Source organism: Hyperolius riggenbachi, chromosome 11 (genome assembly GCF_040937935.1).
Source record: "Hyperolius riggenbachi isolate aHypRig1 chromosome 11, aHypRig1.pri, whole genome shotgun sequence".
Classification (NCBI taxonomy): Eukaryota; Metazoa; Chordata; class Amphibia; order Anura; family Hyperoliidae; genus Hyperolius; species Hyperolius riggenbachi.
Window position 1 is genome coordinate 203786501 of NC_090656.1, and position 19986 is coordinate 203806486.

The following is a 19986-nucleotide window of genomic DNA, read 5'->3' on the forward strand; positions in this document are numbered from 1 at the left end:
GTGCTGAGTGTGGGAAATATTTTGCACAGAAATCAGAGCTTGTTTCACATGGCAGCTTTCACCAGGGAAATAAGCCCTATGTAAGCCCTCATGTTCTGAGTGTTGCTTGTCAGACATGAGAGGTCTCACACTGAGCTCATGAATAGGGCTTCTCACCAGTGTGTGACCTCTCAAGTGTCAAGAACTAATTTCTGTGTAAAACATTTTCAACACTCACCACATGAACAGGGCTTCTCATCAGTGTGAGACTTCTCATGTCTGACAAGCAGTGATTTATGCCCAACACATTTCCCACACTCAGAACATGAATAGGGCGTATTTCCAGTGTGAAAGCTACTATGTAAAACAAGCTTTGATTTTTGTGCAAAACATTTCCTACACTCAGCACATAAAAAGGGCCTCTCACCAGAGTGAGACCTCTCAGGCCTGACAAGAAGAGATTTATAAACAAAACATTTCCCACACTCAGCATATGAAAAGGGCTTCTGACTAGTGCGAGATCTCTCAGGCCTGACAAGAAGTGGTTTATGAACAAAATATTTCCCATACCCTGCACATGAATGTGGTTTCTCACCAGTGTGAGATCTCTCAGGACTGACAAGTAGTGATTTATAAACAAAACATTTCTCACACTCCGCACATGAATGTGGTTTCTCATCAGTGTGAGATCTCTCAGGCCTGACAAAAAGTGATTTATAAACAAAGCATTTCCCACACTCAGCACATGAATAAGGCTTCTCACCAGTGTGAGACCTCTCAGGCCTGACAAGAAAAGATTTATAAACAAAACATTTCCCACACTCAGCACATGAAAAGGGCTTCTCACCAGTGCGAGATCTCTCAGGCCTAAAAAGAAGTGATTTATGAACAAAACATTTCCCACATTCTGCACATGAATGTGGTTTCTCACCAGTGTGATTCCTCTCATATTTGACAAGGTTTCCTTTATCGCCAAAACATTTCCCACAGTGTGAACATTTCCATAAAGAAATTAACTAAAAATGCAACCATAAAAAAGTCCTTTAATGACCTTAACCTGCTGGGCGGTCTGGACGAGCACAGCTCGTCCAGTACCGCCGGAGGCTGCCGCTCAGGCCCTGCTGGGCCGATTTGGCTGAAATAAAAAGCAGCACACGCAGCCGGCACTTTGCCAGCCGCGTGTGCTGCCTGATCGCCGCCGCTCTGCGGCGATTCGCCGCGAGCAGCGGCGAAAGAGGGCCCCCCTAGCCGCCTGAGCCCTGCGCAGCCGGAACAAAAAGTTCCGGCCAGCGCTAAGGGCTGGATCGGAGGCGGCTGACGTCACGACGTCGGCTGACGTCGATGACGTCACTCCGCTCGTCGCTATGGCGACGATATAAGCAAAACAAGGAAGGCCGCTCATTGCGGCCTTCCTTGTTTATTCTGGGCGCCGGAGGCGATCGGAAGATCGCCTCCGGAGCGCCCTCTAGTGGGCTTTCATGCAGCCAACTTTCAGTTGGCTGCATGAAATAGTTTTTTTTTTATTAAAAAAAAACCCTCCCGCAGCCTGCCTGGCGATCTTAATAGAACGCCAGGCAGGTTAACTAACCATAGATAATTACCTTTTGTTACTCCCACGACTGTATCCACGGAAATGATCCAGCACCATATTATCTTGATACACAATGAACAACAGAAAACGCCACACATGTCGATGCCTGCCCTGCTGACCAATTGACAGCACCGCACACGTCGATCCCATTCACAGCCCCAGACTTGCTATCAGGGCCGGGCCGAGGCATAGGCTGGAGAGGCTCCAGCCTCGGGGCGCAGTGTAGGAGGGGGCGCACAATTCATTCAGCTGTCATTCCTAATTGTGTTTGAAGCAGAAGGAAATAAGAAAAGGGGATACATAGCAGTGACTGCAAGCCAGATAACTAGATATTAAGGTGTTGGGGAGGTTGTGGGCCCTGTGGCACCTCTTAGTGTAATAGCAATGAGTGTGTGACAGCTGGGGTGGGAGGGATGGAGGGGCGCACTTTGGTGTCTCAGCCTTGGGTGCTGGAGGACCTTGTCCCGCCTCTGCTTGCTATACTAGATTTTTATACACTAATTTTTCTTTGAAGTATTTAAAATCGATTTTCTCAAAAACTACAGGGTCTTTTTGAAAAAAATGTTATTCTTGTTCCCACAGTCCTCCTTAACATACCCTGCAATTAACTTTGCTATTAACTGCTAAAGTCGGCAGCCATTAATATCTCTTTAAAAAACGTCTTAAAAGCATTAGTGTAAAATACGTGTTTCTTGCAGAACATTTCTCCATTGATCCTCCTCCGCCAGGCCACCCTCCGGGTTTTTGTACACTTTGTACACTTTTTGTTTAAAGAAATTGTGGCTGGAGATGCCCTGAAGGTTTTAGAAGCTTGCCCGCCATTAAAGTCAATGAAGCTCCCCATGTATGGTTTGAAGGGAACCTAAACTGAGAATGATATGGATTTTTCTTTTTAAAATAATACCAGTTGCCTGGCAGTCCTGCGGATCATCTGCCTCTAATACAGGGGTGTTCCTATGTTCCTAAGAGATCCGGGGCACCTTTGGGCACTCCAGCTGAAAGATGGGTGTGGCCATGCACCACAACTCTCAGCATGCTCCCATAGAAGAACCACAGCTCCCTGCATGCCCCCATAAAGGCAACACAGCATCTAGCATGGCATCACAGCACCCAATATGCCCACATAGAGGAACCATAGCACCCAGCATACCTCCCATTGCTGTGGTGCCATGCTGGATGCTATGGTGCTTGCTGAATGCTGTAATGCCATGCTGGGTGTTGTGTGGTGCCATGCTGAGTGCTGTAGTGCCTCTGTGGGGCATGCTGGGAGCTGTAGTGCCTTTGTGGGGCATGCTGGGTACTGTGTGGTGAAATGTTGGGTGCTGTGGCGGCTCTACTCTGCTTGGGGACATCTGGGGCAATACAGAATAGATCAGGGGCACATGTCACTGATCTTTGGGGCTAGCAACGCCCCTGCTCTAATACTTTTAGCCACAGCCCCTGAACAAGCATGCAGATCAGGTGCTCTGACTGAAGTCAGACTGGATTAGCTGCATGATTGTTTCAGGTGTGTGATTCAGCCAGTACTGCAGCTAAATACATCAGCAAGAGAGGCAGGCAACTGGTATTGTTTAAAAGGAAACATCCATATCCCTCTCAGTTTAGGTTCCCTTTAAGAACAGGGGAGTGTTCTGGCCATGGACACAAAGGGCTTGAGTCACAAAAAAGTGCTAACTGTTAGCATGACCGTTTTCATACGATTTTTTTCGCGCAATTAAACATTTTCGTGCGCAAATGCGAAATTATTATCGTTTTCGCGGGCAAACACAAATTTTCATGCGAAAATTCATGTTTGCGTGTGTAAACGTTTAATTGCGCATGAAAATTCGCAATCACGTGCAAACGTGAAAATTCGCACGAAAACGGCCGTGCTAACAATTAGCACTCTTTTATGAATCAAGCCCAAAATGTCAATGTTTTATTCCCCAAGCCATTCAGTCATAACTTGGCCCTTATGGAACAGTGCTCCATCATGCTGCAATTCATTCTTTATTAATGGCTGTGTTCATAGGCAAAATTGAGAGTGAGCTCACGCCCTTGGATGAGAAACAGCTCCACACATCATTGGTCTCAGGATGCTTTACTGTTTGTATGGGACAGGACTCATGGTAGCGATCACCTTTCTTCTCCGGAGAATCATTTTGCCAGATGCCTCAAACATTCAGAAAGGAGCTTCATTTGACAAAATGACTTTATCCCAATCCTCCGAATCCCAGTCTTTTTGCAAAATATCAACCTGTCTCTGATGTTTTTCTTGAAGAGGCGTGGCTTCTGTGCTGCCTTCTTGACGCCAGGCCATCCACCAAAAGTTTTCGCCTCACTGTGCATGCACACCTGCCTGGCTAATATAGCAGTTTACAGGATTGTCTTCACTGCGGCCAAGAAAACTCTAAATCTATGTACACACTTGTGATTATAGTTGGCCATTGAGGATCAGAAAACAACTCTCGGGCAACACAGGCACAACACTAGCATTCCGGCTGGTGACATGTTCTGTTACTATGGATTGGCAAGAGGGATGACAAGCAATACACAAGGGAGTGCTTTCTTGCAGCTGGGGGGAGCGAAGATAACACTGAGATTTTGCATGCTTGGGTGTCGGGGGTGTTAAGGATCCATCATGTTGGATCATTAAGCGACGTCAACAGTATGTTGTACACACATTAGAAAGATGTACGATCGTTGTCCGAAGCAGTCATTATGGGATGTGTCAGCTGACTTGTATCTAATGTGTGTATAGTACGTACCTTAACTACAAATGTTTTTTACTTCAGTTATTGAACTTCAAGACCGGGACCAGACCAAAATCAACCTTCTTTATTATTATTTATCATTTAAATCCTGTTTTTTTTATACTGTAGAAATTTTATTTTTATGTAACACTCATATAAAAAAATGTGTTTACCTTATACTGTAATAAGTAATGTTAATGGTAAACTGTGGCATTGCACAATATTGCCTGAACGGCGGATGTCATTAATGATGCAAGTGATGAGATCAATCTCAAGAGATGGCGAAATAGGATAAAACAGTGTTAAAAACCGTTTAAAAGAGGAGGTAGTGGTGGACTTACCTCCCCAGTAGACAGATGCATTTGGCTGTATATCAGACTCTTTTCCAGTTTGTTCTCCTCCATTTGCCTGATGAAGCGGGATTGTGCCTGCAAAACACGTTGCAATTTGGAGTACCTATTAAATGCTAATTTTTGTATGAAATAACAGAATTTTGTCTGTTTGGGATACTGGGGAGGTAAGTCCACCACTATCTCCTCTTTTAAACATTTTTTAACACTGTATTATCCTATTTTGGCGCCTCTGTTCAAGCTTCTTCACCATAGTCTAGTCCATCCCTGGTGGAGGGGTGTACCCCCTTTTTTCCTGCCTACAGAGAGCGAATTCTTAAACGCGAGTAGGGTCAGGTCATAATCTCCCCACTATACAGTGGTTGCCTGTGTGGTAACCCCACTCTTGTGAGTATAACTGCCCTAAGTCATATACTTGTTTATTTGTGACTTACAAACATACTACACCATACTAAGCTCTCAGTCTCCTTTTCTGTTTTCCTGTGTGCAAATCTCAGGAGAGATTCATCATGTGACTGAACAATTGAGAACGCCTTTGCAGTCGTCACCTTGGGTGACACTTTCGGAGACATGTGCAGACAGGTACTCCTCTGCAGGGTTCCCCCACAGGCCCAATAAGACAAGACACAGAACATTCATATTGCACTTTTCTCCTGGTGGACTCAAAGCTCCAGAGCTGCAGCCACTAGGGTGCGCTCTATAGGCAGTAGCAGTGTTAAGGAGTCTTGCCCAAGGTCTCCTCACTGAATAGGTGCTGGCTTACTGAACAGGAAGAGCCAAGATTTTAACCTTGGTATCCTGTCTCAGAGGCAGAACCCTTAACCATTACACTATCCAGCCACTGCTTATGCCTAACTGTATAACACTATAACTAGAAAACCAAAAAAAGACTTAAGGCAGCACAGAACAGCACAAAACAGCTAGGCCTATCAATTACAGTAGGGTATTCGAATAAACACTAAGGGGCCATTCACACTTGTCCTTGCACTTTATGCAAACAATGTTTCACAGACCCGATTCTGCATTGGCAGCCTTTTTTTGTACACATTTTTGTGTGTATGTTTTTGCAATTTTTATATGGTTTTGTATGCGAAACGTCACATTGCTATTTCTTCCGTTAATGTCAATGGAGTTTTCATGGCAATCTAATTTACTTCATATTCACAAGAAAATGTTGTGCAAAATGCAAATTTTCAGCATTCCTTTTGATTTGCATTAGCTTATTGAGGATGGCAGGTTCTGGCCCCTTGCAGGACCAGAAGCCTTTTTTTTTTTTTTCTTCAAATTTGCACTTCCGGATCACTGTAATTGGCGCTTAGTGATCAGGAGGCCAGGAGCCAATGAAACAGGCTCCTGACCGATGTACGTAACTCTGCTGTCTTTAGCCAACGGAGACATGTGTCGGGTGTGACGTGCTATTGCATGCTATGCTTGGGAGCTGCCGGTGTTAAAACTACGCCGCATCAGGCTGAGCCAGCCACAGATGCAGCGTCGTCTTAACTATTGGGAGTCCCGAACCGGATAAACCATGAATCAAGCATTGCTTAAAAAAGCAGACCTGCCATCCCAATTTAAAAAAAATGCAAACTCAAATTTGCATAAAAATGCATTTAATAAATAAGAAAAACCATCAGGTTTTCAGAAAATCGCAAATCACACACAATTTTTAACAAGTGTGAACCCTGCCTTCGTGTTACTTAAATGTCAATGCAACCAGCAGAAAATCTCGTTCCTCAAGGGTCTAATGGATCAAACTGAGGGACGAAGACTTGAAGTACAGAAGACCTTACAACAGTCGTGACCTTTATCTTCAGTTCTTGGTGTCTTCGGGTGATGAGAGAATAAAAAAATGTATCATCTTCTTCCTGACTTCTAAAATAAATCAGAGAGGTATTGGGGTCTGCCGTCCTCCCAGCAATCTGTTCTTGAAATCTCTAGAGCAATATCGGAAAGGCGGAGTGTAATAAGTGCTTGACTCGCCAACTGTTCCGTTACATCTGCTTTGGACTAATTCGCGTATTGAGGTTCTATAATAGGCTGTCAGTGCTTCTTGGTGAATTCATAGGAGAAACTCTGCTCTGTGTCATGTCAAGTGCGACTGATATATTCTGTACCAATATTGCTTTTGCATAAGAACATGATGCTGATCGACCCACAGAAGTCTGTATGTATCGCCCTCACGGAAGAGGTGAATGCACTTACCTCTTACCGAAGTCTTACTTCTCTGCTTCCATCGATATTCAGGCAGCTAGTCTCCCCAGGTATTATTTATGTTAGATGGGGTGTCCTAATAGTAGAGAATGTTATGGAAAACTGACAGGCAGTGTTTGCTGATAGTGACAGGTAGGCATGCTTTAGTCTCCAGCAAGGCTTAGCTACTAAAATAAGGAATTACAAACACAAGGTTTCTTTCCCTCCTTCCTCTTCTGCTTCCCCTTGCTTCTAGAGTAGTGAGACACAGGTTTGGGGCTGGACTGCTTTGTCTGTGATCTGTCCACACAGGAGCAGCTTGCTAGCAAGTAAGGATTAAAGCATGCCAGCAAAGTAGCCAAGTACATCTGTTGGTCATTTTTCTTATGAACAATAATGGTACCATCATTTGGACAATCTGCTCTGCTCAATAGCCTCTGAGTTCTGTTTGTGATGTTTACATTTGGTTTCTATCATCGCTGAACTAGTTAGCCTTAAAGGGGAACTGAAGTAAGAGGTATACGGAGGCTGCCATATTTATTTCCTTTTAATCAATACCAGTTGCCTGGCAACCCTGCTGGTCTATTTCTCTGCAGTAGTATCTAAATAACACCAGAAACAAGCATGCAGCTAGTCTTGTCAGATCTGACTTTAAAGTCTGAAACACCTGATCTGCTGCATGCTTGTTCAGGGGCTATGGCTAATAGTATTAGAGGCAGAGGATCAGCAGGGCTGCCAGGCAACTGGTATTGCTTAAAAGGAAATAAACATGGCAGCCTCCATATACCTCTCTCTTCAGTTCCCCTTTAATTTTACCACCTGAGTAAGGCAAAACATATCTAAAGCTCGGCATACAAACATCGATTTTGATCACCCAAATGGGTCCCACCAGCCAGCCATCCTGCCCCTTTATGCCCCCCACCCCCCCAAAAAAAAAATTGTACTGTAGGTTTTAGTATGCGGCAAGTGATGATTCTGGAAAGTTAGAAACTAGTCCACTCACTCATACTAATCAAATTCCTAATGAAACAATATGTTTGTGCATCTTGGTGTGTTTTATCTGGGCTCCAACAGTTCCGAAACTGTGGCACAAGTTTAAGGCCAACACATGCTGAACTACTGCTTGGCTAATGCTCTGACAACGTTCCAAATTCCTTCTCAGTTACAATAATAATTAATAAACATAAAAACCTTCATAGAAATGGGGGTGTAACCAATAATTCCCCAAGGTTCTCTTGAAAAATTGTGTGGCAAACTTTTGATATATCCGATTAGAATTCAGGGGTTAATTGTTCAACACTCCAGTTTTTGTTTTGAATGTCCATGAATGAAACAAGGCTATTTCTATCACATGTCAGACTAGCTAATGGCAGTGGCGTAACAATAGACCTTGCAAGGGATGCAGCTGCAGGGGTGCCCAGAAGCATCAGGGGGCCCCATGGGGGGAAAGTTTATTTTCCCTGTCCTGAGAGACTGACAACCAAGGGTGCGGAGAGAAAAAGCCTTATGCTCTCTGCACAGTTGTTCTAATGACTGCATCTGCTCAGCCACTGATAAGGAATCATACAAAGTTTTTAAAGATTTGCAGACAGTCCCTATTCAGTGTTCAGCAGGGTCTTGTGTACAGTACTGCTCTTCCCCCAGCCTTTCTACCCCTCCCCAAGTGCTATGTACTGTAGTGATGCAAGAGGAGTCTGGGCACGGAGAGAAAAACTTTGTGCTCTCTACAAAATTGTTCTAATGAATGCATCTGCTCAGCCACTGATGTCAGTTTACCTGTGCAGAAAGTGAGGGGGGTCAGTAGGGGAGCCCCATCCAAAGTTTGACAGAGGGCCCCAGTGATTTCTAGTTACGCCCCTGGCTAATGGTATGCACAGATGCCAAAAGGTGTTGCTGATTTCTGGCCTCTGATCAGTGAGGGATTTAAATTGCCAATAATTGTCTATCTCGGACAATAGTTTTTAACAATATAATATTGATTTGTGAAATGAATCTATTTGTGAGGATGTTTGTGTGTTTTAGGCTCCCTGCAAACTGCAAATCCGTTTTGCGATTCCGATTCCAATTCCGTTTCCAATTCCGATTTGCAATTCCGATTTTCCCTGAGTACAATCAACAGAAAAACGGAGGAAAAAAAACGCAGCATGCAGGAACGATTAAAAATCGGAATCGGATGTAAAAAACGATTAATAATCGGAATTGGAATTGCATGCAGTGTGCAGGAAGCCTGAGGCTGTTTCCAAAACCTTCATACTCTTGTTGTTGTGTATAACATTTATGTATTATAACATATCTATATGATAAAACCTCTGTGTCTCTGCATCCTGTCCCTGTGTGTGTGCGTGTGTGTGTGGTGTGTGTGGTGTGTGTGTGTGTGTTGTGTGTGTTGTGTGTGTGTGTGTGGTGTGTGTGTGTGTGTGGTGTGTGTGTGTGTGTGTGTGGTGTGTGTGTGTGTGTGTGTGTGTGTGTGGTGTGTGTGTGTGTGTGTGTGTGTGTGTGTGGTGTGTGTGTGTGTGTGTGTGTGGTGTGTGTGTGTGTGTGTGTGTGTGTGTGTGTGTGTGTGTGTGGTGTGTGTGGTGTGTGTGTGTGTGTTGTGTGTGTGTGTGTGTGGTGTGTGTGTGTGTGTGGTGTGTGTGTGTGTGTGTGTTGTGTGTGTGTGTGGTGTGTGTGTGGTGTGTGTGTGTGTGTGTGTGGTGTGTGTGTGTGTGTGTGTGTGGTGTGTGTGTGTGTGGTGTGTGTGTGTGTGTGTGTGTGTGTGGTGTGTGGTGTGTGTGTGGTGTGTGTGTGTGTGTGGTGTGTGGTGTGTGTGTGTGTGTGGTGTGTGTGTGTGTGTGTGTGTGTGTGTGTGTGGTGTGTGTGTGGTGTGTGGTGTGTGTGTGGTGTGTGTGTGGTGTGTGTGTGTGTCCCTGCTTCCAGACTTGACAGTTTGCTGTCTGAGAACCTCATTGCATTGTGGGAAAGAACAGCTTTTTCCAACTGCCAAGCAACCTCTCCCTGTGTGCATATACTTTGGACAGTGGTGGGAGACGGGTGAGCAGGGCGCATCGGTATGCATGTTGCTGGGTTTAGCGGTCGTGGCCTAGCGCTCGGTTTTTAACCTATTTTGGTTCCTGGACGTAGAAACTACGTCCAGGAACCATGCGCGCCACCGCGCACTCCCGCGGCCGATCGCACGCGTGCACGCGCACTCCCGGCCGCGGATTCGGTAGCCAAGGAATCAATGTATCGAGCTATGGTGCCCGATCACTGATTCCTCTACCCCGCTGAAAAAGCGACAGCTTCTCTCGGAAGCTGCGCCTTTTCTGGCCGTTCCCTTCCCGATGAGTCACTCTAAGCGTGTGTTACGCTTAGAGTGACGTCATGTAAACAAACTCATGGCCGCCATCTTGTGGCCAAAAAGTAAAACTACAACTAAAATTAAAAAAAAGTTAAACATAACACACAATTACATTATAAAACTATACTTTACATCCCACCCTCCCAAAAATACCCAAATAAAAAGTTTAATATAAAAAAAAAACACATTACAATAAAAAAAAAAACATGTAAATATTTACCTAAGGGTCTAAACTTTTTAAATATCAATGTAAAGATGAAATATTTCTATATTTTTTTATTTTAAACTTGTTAATAGTGATGGATGCAAAACGGAAAAAATGCACCTTTATTTCCAAATAAAATATTGTCGCCATACATTGTGATAGGGACATAATTTTAACGGGGTAATAACCGGGACATATGGGCAAATACAAAATGTGAGTTTTAATTATGGAGGCATGTATTATTTTAAAACTATAATGGCTGAAAACTGAGAAATAATGATTTTTTCAGTTTTTTTCTTATTCTTCCTGTTAAAATGCATTTACAGTAAAGTGACTCTTAGCAAAATGTACCCCCCAAAGAAAGCCTAATTGGTGGCGGAAAAAACAAGATATAGATCAGTTCATTGTGATAGGTAGTGATAAAGTTATAGGCTAATGAATGGGAGGTGAACATTTCTCAAGTGAAAACGACGGAACCTGAATGGGTTAACGGGTGGGCCTTTTTACTAGTCTATATATATAATAGGCTAAGTGCCTCAACCTTCAAGCAAGAAGAAGAAGTAGCGCCCTGCCCCCAGGGCCGGTCCAAGCAAGAAAAAGGGGCTGGTCCAAGCAAGAAGAATATGTAGTGCCATATGGCGAAGAGGGATAATTTGCATATTCAGTAGCAGTGCATTGTGGGTAACCACAAATGTTCACTTTTAGCTGAATTATTGCAGATTTGCTTCTGTTTTAAGAAGGAAAATTACACCAAGCTTTGCTTTTTTTTTAGTAGAAGGGCTTTTTGGTCTCTTTTACCCTCCTATACATTTTTAGAAGTTTGGGTCACCCTGAGCTGCTTGGTTACTCTGCTGTACTGGTCCAAGCCAAATCTCATACAGCCATATCAATCCCTGCTATGTACTGATGAGAACTAAAAGTCTGAAATAGGCTGTTACATGTGGGTTTGATATGGCTGTGTAAAATTTAAAGCTATATGCTTGCTTGACTTACCAATGTTGAAAAGCAATAATTTGCATATTTAGTAGTGGTGCATTGTGGGTAACCACAAATGTTCACTTATAGCTGAATTCTTGCAGATTTGCTTCTGTTTTAGGAAGGCAAATTACACCAATCTTTGCTTTTTTTAGTAGGAGGTCTTTTTGGTTCCTTTTATCCACCTAAACATTCTGAGTGGTTTGGGTCACCCTGAGCTGCTTGGTTACTCTACTGTACTGGTCCAAGCCCAATCTCATACAGCCATATCAGTCCTTGCCATGTACTGATGAGGACCAAAAGTCTGAAACAGGCTGTCTACATGTGGGTTTGATATGACTGTGTAAAATTTAAAGGTACATGCTTGCTATACACCTGCGGCTCTGTATGCTTGCTTGGCTTACCAAGGGGGAAAAGGGGTAATTTGCATATTTAGTAGCAGTGCATTGTGGGTAACCGCAAATGTTCACTTATAGCTGAATTATTGCAGATTTCCTTTTGTTTTAAAAAGGCAAATTACACCAATACAGTGTGCGGCATCGCAGGAAGTGGAACGCATGATGGAACACGGAAGAGGTGAGTCATCCCCGCCCGCTGCCTCTTACTAATAGTTGCGGCTGCTACTGTGCTTAAGCAGGGAGGGGTTCCTGCTGACCTTAAGCTGGAGGTACAGCACACCTCCCCGCCGCTGTGCCAAATACCCCCTTCCTGCCCTCTACCCTTTTATGCGGCGTATGGTACGCCGCGGGTCGGCTAGTATATTTATAAAGTGCCACCATATTACACAGAGCTGAACAATAGATGAATAGGAAGACAGAAATCAAGGTAGAAAACACAAAATCATGCAAAAGAGTGTACATCTCATGGAGAGGACACTAATGATCCAATCTTTTTCATCCAATCTTACCATTTCTATGTAACATAAGGTAACTGCCTAAATTATCCATTCAATATATTCACTCAATTTACTCTAGAGGCGGCCACTGTGTGAGGTCATGACCTGACAGTTTGCTGTCTGTGAACCTCATTGCAATATGGGAAATAACGTTTTTTCCAACAGCCAAGTAAGCAATATCTCACTCTCTGTATAGAACTCTCAGCTAGTGTTGGGCGAACACCTGGATGTTCGGGTTCGGGAAAGTTCGCCGAACATGGCCGCAATGTTCGGCATGTTCGGGCCAAACCCCGAACTCCCCGAACATCCCGCTTTTGGGGGCCCTATGGGGTCGCAGGCATAAGGGGGGAGCATGCCCCGATCGCGGGGGGGGGGGGTCGGAAATTCCCCCCACCCCCTCCGCTAGCGCTCCCCCCTCTGCCCGCTTCCCCATACAAAAGTTTCAGGAAGTACCGGTCCAGTGGTAGTGGGTGGCTGGCAGTGGGCGGCACTGTGAAGTGAGTGACTGAGGAGGAGGAGTCCGGAGAGTGACGCGTTGAGGGAGGCCGGGCAGCGGGCGGTTCAGCAGTAGTACTGCCTTGAAGGGACTGTCTTGAAGGGACCTTCCTTTATCTACAGCTGCACTGTCTCAGCCTCCTTGGTCTTCCCGGGCTAAGTATCTTCTATTTTTGGCACTTTCTTTCACTCTATGCACTTTAACTATAGGCTGCTCCCAGGGATATTGTCATAGCAGCCCTTGCTGGTTTGCACATTTATTTCTAATTTACAGGGATTGTTTCATGATATAATACGCTTGCACTGACTATTTGCACTATACTGTATGTGGATGTATATATTTATGTGTATTCTTTGCTGAACCCAGGTTCAACCTTGTGTGTGCTCTGATCAGATGCACACTAGAGGCATTTATATAGTCATTATTTGTGCCATATTTGTGACTATATTCATATGGTGGTTTGCACCCTTGATTTGATTAAAGACATGATTGTATGCAGCTGTTACCACATTAGACCACATGGTCGGTTTTAATTGTTTTTATCTTTTTGAAAACTCAAAGGTGTCATTTTTTTGTACCAATGCTATATTTAAATTTTTGAATAAATGTCATATTACTTTATTTGAGTGTTGCTATTCTTATGGGCTTTCTGTTCTTGAAATTTGCAAACTGGGCTCAATTGACAGAATTTGGATTTTCAGCTTAAAGCGGTTTAAAACCCTGATATATAATATTCAATAAAAACATGTTTTCCTACTTTTTATATGCCATACGGTTATAATATTTGCATTTTGTGCATAAGTATCATTATTCATTTAGAAATTATACGTTCCCAAAAGTACAGTTTTTTGCTTTGTGAGCTAACTTTGCATTTTATTCATAACTGGTTTTATTCATTATGTATTGAAGGCAGAAATGCTTTGAGTTTCTGTCTGTGTCCAGGAGCTTCTGCACAGTCAGAGAATGTGTCACATTCCTCACTTGATACATTTAAGTAATCACAAGATAACATTATCTACAACTTCGTCCACATTTCACTGCACTGAACTTTCAAGCTCTGTGTGTAACCATTTGAATGCTGGTCTAGTAAAAAAAATTAATGCTAGTTGTATAGAATATGCTGTAAATAATTTTTTAGAGCAAAGAAGAAATTCTGTGTTATATTCTGCTTTAACCATTTATGCCACGCAGACGTGAGCTTCATGTCCGCAGTGGCAACTGCTACAGCCGCAGGGACGCGATAGTCACGTCCCTGCAGTTTGGGGGGTTTGCACACAATCATGCCGGCAGATGCCCGCGATCGCGCTGTCATAGGCAACAGGGGTGATTGGCTGCAGGAGACAAAAGTCCCCTGTGCCAAACCGTACAAGTCCGCCGAGAATAAATACTGTTTTTGTTACAAAACAGTGTTTATTCTTAAATGGAGCCGCCGCACTCCCGCTGTGATTTCCACCGGTTTCCACCGCCCGATCGTTACATTTATGAATGGGAACAAAGTTGGAAGCCTGCGTCACTTCCCTAGTTACAATGTAGCAATACATTGTTTCCTAAGTAGCGTACTTTGTACGCTAATAGGATTTTGCTCAGCAAGGACATCTTGAGGCCAAATAGTAAAATTACACCTACACCTTTGGGGAATAAAAAAAAATAATATCTATGTCAAGATGGCATATTATTATTAAATAATGGGCTAAAAATTAATGATGGATGTAAAACTGAAAAAAAATTACCTTTATTTCCAAATAAAATATTGTCACCATACAGTATACTAGGGATATAATTTTAATGTTGCAATAACTGGGACAAATGGACAAATAAAATGTGTGGATTTTAATTATGGTTGCATGAAACTGAGAAATTTTTCAATTTTTTCTTATTATTCCCATTATAATGCATTTAGAATAAAATAAATCTTAGCATAATGTACCACTCAAAGAAAGCCTAATTGGTGGTGGAAAAAACAAGGTATAGATCATTTAGTTGTGATAAGTACTGAGAAAGTTATTGGGGAATGAAAGGGAGGAGCGCTGAAATGTGAAAATTCCTCTCGTCCATAAGGTGAAAAATACCCGTGGGCTGAAATGGTTAATAGCGATCATTTTTCAAATATAAAAGAATCAGTAAGTGTATGGTAAGCTAAGCTTATTTGAACTACTTGACCAATCATTTATCAGTGTTCCAAATTGCTTTCCATGCAGAATATTGTTTTTTGGATACAAGTAATTATTTTGGGGGGATTTTGGTTATCTAAAAATAATTCTATCTCCCCAAATCCCAATTTCATCTCAGATAGAGATTTATGAAGACATCTGCTACTAGATTACTCATGTGACACCCATAGCAGGCATGTGCAGGTGCACCTTTTAAATTCTCATAAAAAGTCCCCTTCGAGCAAGTCAAAGCTCTGACCAATAGCTCAGGCATATTGACCTGGGATAATCTCAGCGAAAAATACCAAATTCCGACAACAGAAAGATTTCGTTACATGCAATTAAATCACTGGCTGAAATCTTTACTTCCACCCCAGACACAATTTCCTCTTACTATGACCAGATTTGAGAGATATTGCACTTCAGATCCTTTTGCTAAGGGAGCAATATCGGAAATATATGCTTTACTTAATGACCCACCCCAATCCTTCCGCCATGGATATGTGCAAAGATGGGAATCTGATCTGGGTAGTATAAAAACTAAAGAGGAGTGGGGAAAGATATGGGACATAACTCCTAAACTCTCTCTTAATTTAGCACTGGTCGAATCAGCCTATAAAGTGATGCTACGATGGTACTGGGTACCCTCCAGACTCCGACATCTCTCCCAATCTAACACTGGTAACTGTTTCCGAGGCTGTGATACTAAAGGTGACATGTTACACACCTTTTGGCAATGCCCCATGCTCTCAAGGTTCTGGTCTCGGGTGTACAGATTGCTCAGATCACTATTCAACAAATCAATTGCTAAAGATCCATGGTCTGCTCTCTTGCACTCCAGACTAGAAACACTTAATAAACCTCAAAACATTCTGGCTAACTTTATTTTCGTGGCAGCTTCTCAAGTAATAGCACGAGCATGGAGGACCCAGTTTGTTTCATTTGAGGAATTGAAGAATAGAGTAACAAATTTTATGATTCAAGAGCAGATGGCTGGAGTACTGGAAGATAAGGTGGAAAGACACTATAAAATATGGAATCCTTGGCGCTCATATATAGGCCTGCCTCAAATTACATAGGCAATCACAGATTACCCTTATGCACATTGCTCTCTTGCAATGGATAGGAAGTTAAAAGAGGGCCCCAGATACCCTCAACTCTCCTTTCTCCTTTCCCACTTTTTTTTTTCCTACTTTTCTGTTTTTCCTTTTCCTCTACTTTGAAGGGACCCTTCCCCTTCAATCTCTATCTGTGGGTCTTAGCGCCCGATTTAGTTATGTTAAATTTAAAAGTCCATGGAAAACAGCACTTTGTCAGACGATGTTACTTTGGTGTAGATGTGAGCCTTAGGCTAGACTGTTGTGCTGGTCCACCAACTTATAATATGTACATCATTATGTTCAGTTTGTGCCGTGCTAAGTCTGCAACAGACGATAAATTGTGTTATGAAAAATTTCAATAAAAATTTTGAAAGAGAAAAAGTCACCTTCGAAAAGGAAGCCCTACCCCTGGCTGCAAAAAGCTCCACCCACTGCCCGTGGGAAACCCCACCACCGTGGGAAGCTCCTCTCATCTGGGACACTTTGGAGTACACGGGTCCCATACAGGAATCCTAGTTGAACCATCCACGCAGCTTTGTGGGAACAGGTAAGATGGGGTCTCCCTGACAGAAGTGACCTCTCCCTCCCTAACATCCATAGTGACCTCTCCCTCAACCTTGCAGACACAATGACCTCTACCTCCACCTAAGACCCATACTGACCTCTCCCTCCCCAGCATTAGCACTGCAGTGATCCTGGCTACCCCAGCACCCACAGTGACCTCTACCCCAGCATCCACATTGAACTTTCATTTTGCCATCGGCACCCTTCTTGTCGCCAGCAGCAATGATAGTGACCTCCCCCAGCACCTAAACTGAGCTCTTCCTCCCCCAGCACCCCAAGTGACCTCCCCCTTCCACCAGCACCCCTAATGACTTCCCCTTCCTGCAGCACCCACACAGGTCTCTACTTCCAACATTCACCCACACCCTTTCCTCCCAGTACTCACACTCACATGACACCAAGTACCTGCACCGAGGCATGACATTGCACCCAGTACTCACACCTTCACATAGCCTCCACATGTCCTCCACTATCTGCACCAAGCACCCACTTAACCAGCACCCGCACCCAAAGCACCTGCAATTAAAACCCATGTGACACCCAATGTCCACCCATAGCCAGCACCAGGCATTTCACCCATGTCACACCCAGTACCTGCACCCAGCACCCACATGACAACTAGTACACACATTCAGATCTCACATGGCACTAAGTACCTACAATCAACACACGCATGGCACTCGATACCCACCCATAGACAGAACCCACATGACACCCTGTACCCACACCCAGCACCAAAAATCCACATGGCACTCAGCATTTGCATTCAGCACCCACATTACAACCAATACCCCCCAGCCAGAAACAAGGAGTGGGGACCATGCAGCCACCGGTGATAGGTCCGACTGACTCCACACAACTGAATATAGCCAGTGCTTCTGTGACTGTATGCATGTGTCAAGCGGAGGGGCTCAGGGGGATGGTTTGGGACAGATGGAGGGGGGGGGGGGTGAAAGTCACAAGTCACTGCAGGGCAATGGGATTGGGGGGAAGGTCCACACTACTTATGGGTACTACTATGCATTTTGTCGGGGCGAGGCCCCTTTTTTAAATATGAGCACCCCCACTTAAGGACCCTCTGCACGGCCCTGATCCAAAGGGAATCTTAACTGCCGCATAGATTACTGAACCAAATGTCATTATTTTGTTAGCGCTTTCCACTCAGTTATATAGCCTGTGGTTCACAAAAATGTGTTGCAAGTTCACGTCTTGGTGGGGAGTTACTCGGCCATCTTCCTAATGATAATCTGTGTATGATATTGATTATTCAAACATGAATGCCTTTGTAGACTCAGTGTACCTGATGCAAATTGTAAAATCTCTTTAAAGAATTGTGAAAACCTCCAGGAGTCTGATGGGTGAGGGATTACGTATGGAAACTACACACTATTTTTGAACTTCTTCAAAGATTCATGAATGAAACATGTTATTTTTTGTATATCTTGGCGCATCCGAAACCAAGTTCCAAAATCTGCTTCTTTGCAAAAAAAAAAAAAAAAATGCACTTTCTTGTTCTCCAGCTAGTGGGTTTTTTCCTGACCAATGCCTGGAAATGTTCCAATTTTTTTTAGGTTTTATAATTGGTTTGTGAATCAAGTCTGAGGATTTCTCTTATTTGGTATATCTCACTTAAAATTTGCTCCTTTGCAAAACTTTGTTGGAGATTTCTGGACATTGTGGTCAATAGTGGAAAATGTAAATCTCAAGAGACAGAGGAAGGGGAACAACAATTGCAAATAAGACACTATCTGCCCCTTGCGGGCAATGGTCTTCTTTGATGCCCGGTGGCCACCTGGTTATGACCCCTGGGATTGCCCCACCGGTGACTGGAGAGAACAGGTGACTCTGCAATGTGGAGTTGTTCAAGCTGGAGTGGGTGATAGCAGAACGATTACCGTAGTCGAGGACACAAAGCCAAAAGTTGGGGCTGGCAGAGATCAGCATAGTCGAGGTCACGGAGAGAAGGATTGAGGCAGGCAGAGATCAGCGTAGTTGAGGTTACGGAAGCCAAAGGTAAAAATTGGAAAACTCAAGGATAGGTTTAGGAGCAGAGCAGTAGGCATGGGTTACACCTCACTGGCTTATCCCAAGCTATCAGAACGAACAGCACTGCCATAAGAGAGAGATGGCCCTTTATAGACATGGCGCTTGAATTTGGCGGTGGAAACGCTGTGCATTCCTGTGTGCTGCGGGAGGTCCCACATGCGCACAAGGATGCCATCCAAAACCCAGAAGGTAAGTGTGACAGTTCCTTATACTCCCAGTGGAGCATAGGGCATTCACAAAGACTCTCTATTCAGATCTATCTGTTGCTCTTCTCTTGATCTCATTTCAAGTTTTTCCCATAGATTTATTGTCTTCTTCCACTGATCTTTTCCATGTTTTTCGAGGTTGTCCCCTTCTTATTGATTACTGTGGATTCCACTCTAGAGTTCTTCTTTCTATAGATTCCTCTTCCTTCCTGAGTGTGTGGCCTATCCAACCCCACCTTTTCCTTAACCAAATTTCTATTGGTAGCTGGTTGGTGTTTTTATACAGTTCTTCATTTATCACTTTCTCTGACCGCTTCATATCAATAAATCTCTGTAGGCACCTGTTTACAAAGGTCTGGATTTTTGTGGTAATGGGTTATGTGACTTGCGTATAAAAGTACTGCTGTTACATTAGTATTGTAGAGACATATCTTATACAAAATTCCAAAATGCCTGGGAATAAGTCTTGAATTTTCAGTATCTGGGAGGTGTTCCTATAAGGATTCATGACTATCAGATATGATTCACTTTGCATACTTTGTGTTATAATTTAAGTAGGCCTCAGTTATTTGAACTGAGTTAGTGAAAAAGGCTTGGTGTGCAGAATTGCCATTTAAGGGGATTTTCTCTTAGAGAGAAAAGAGACAGTTCTGAACTCAGAACTGGTACTGAACATTTCCAAGGCTGGCAGTTACCAGGAACATGACTCTGGAGTACCTAATTGAAAACCCAACATTGACTTTTTCACTAAGACTGGGCATAGTCATTTAGTGGCCAATGTTTCCAAATTGTTTTTGAATTACTGTATATTATTCCTTCTTGCTCTAGGAATATGAGGAACCAACAAACTGTGTTTTGTTTTTTTTGACGGTTTCAACATATACTTGTGGGGGTTATTTTACATTTCTTCCTTGTGTGACTACTTGACCTGCCTTGTGAGATCTTCACATGTAGGTTATTAGCTAGAATAAGTGATCCAATATTTTTCTCTTCTGGTGAACGCAATGGCATGGAAATTATTGTGGTGGCCCTTGTTCTTTCCTGGTCATTCCACACCATGATGTTTAGGGCCTGAGGGTAGGGCCTACCCTGCCGTAGGTTCATTTCCCACACTTTTTATCCATTCAGATATGATTACAGTAGGGCATGCATTCAGAGTTGGATGTTGGA

General features: G+C 43.5%; 1 protein-coding gene across 1 annotated transcript in view; it reads right to left on the reverse strand.

Moving 5' to 3' along the window:
* Positions 1–206: 206 nt before the first annotated feature.
* The window catches only part of LOC137537948 (oocyte zinc finger protein XlCOF22-like), a 61291-nt gene continuing 41511 nt past the window's right edge, over positions 207–19986 (reverse strand). Inside the window, exons 2-3 of the mRNA XM_068259875.1 lie at positions 4644–4730; positions 207–995 (exon numbers count right to left, since the gene is read on the reverse strand). Of these exons, the coding sequence (XP_068115976.1) occupies positions 207–995; positions 4644–4730 (876 nt within the window). The remainder of the gene's footprint in view (positions 996–4643; positions 4731–19986) is intronic.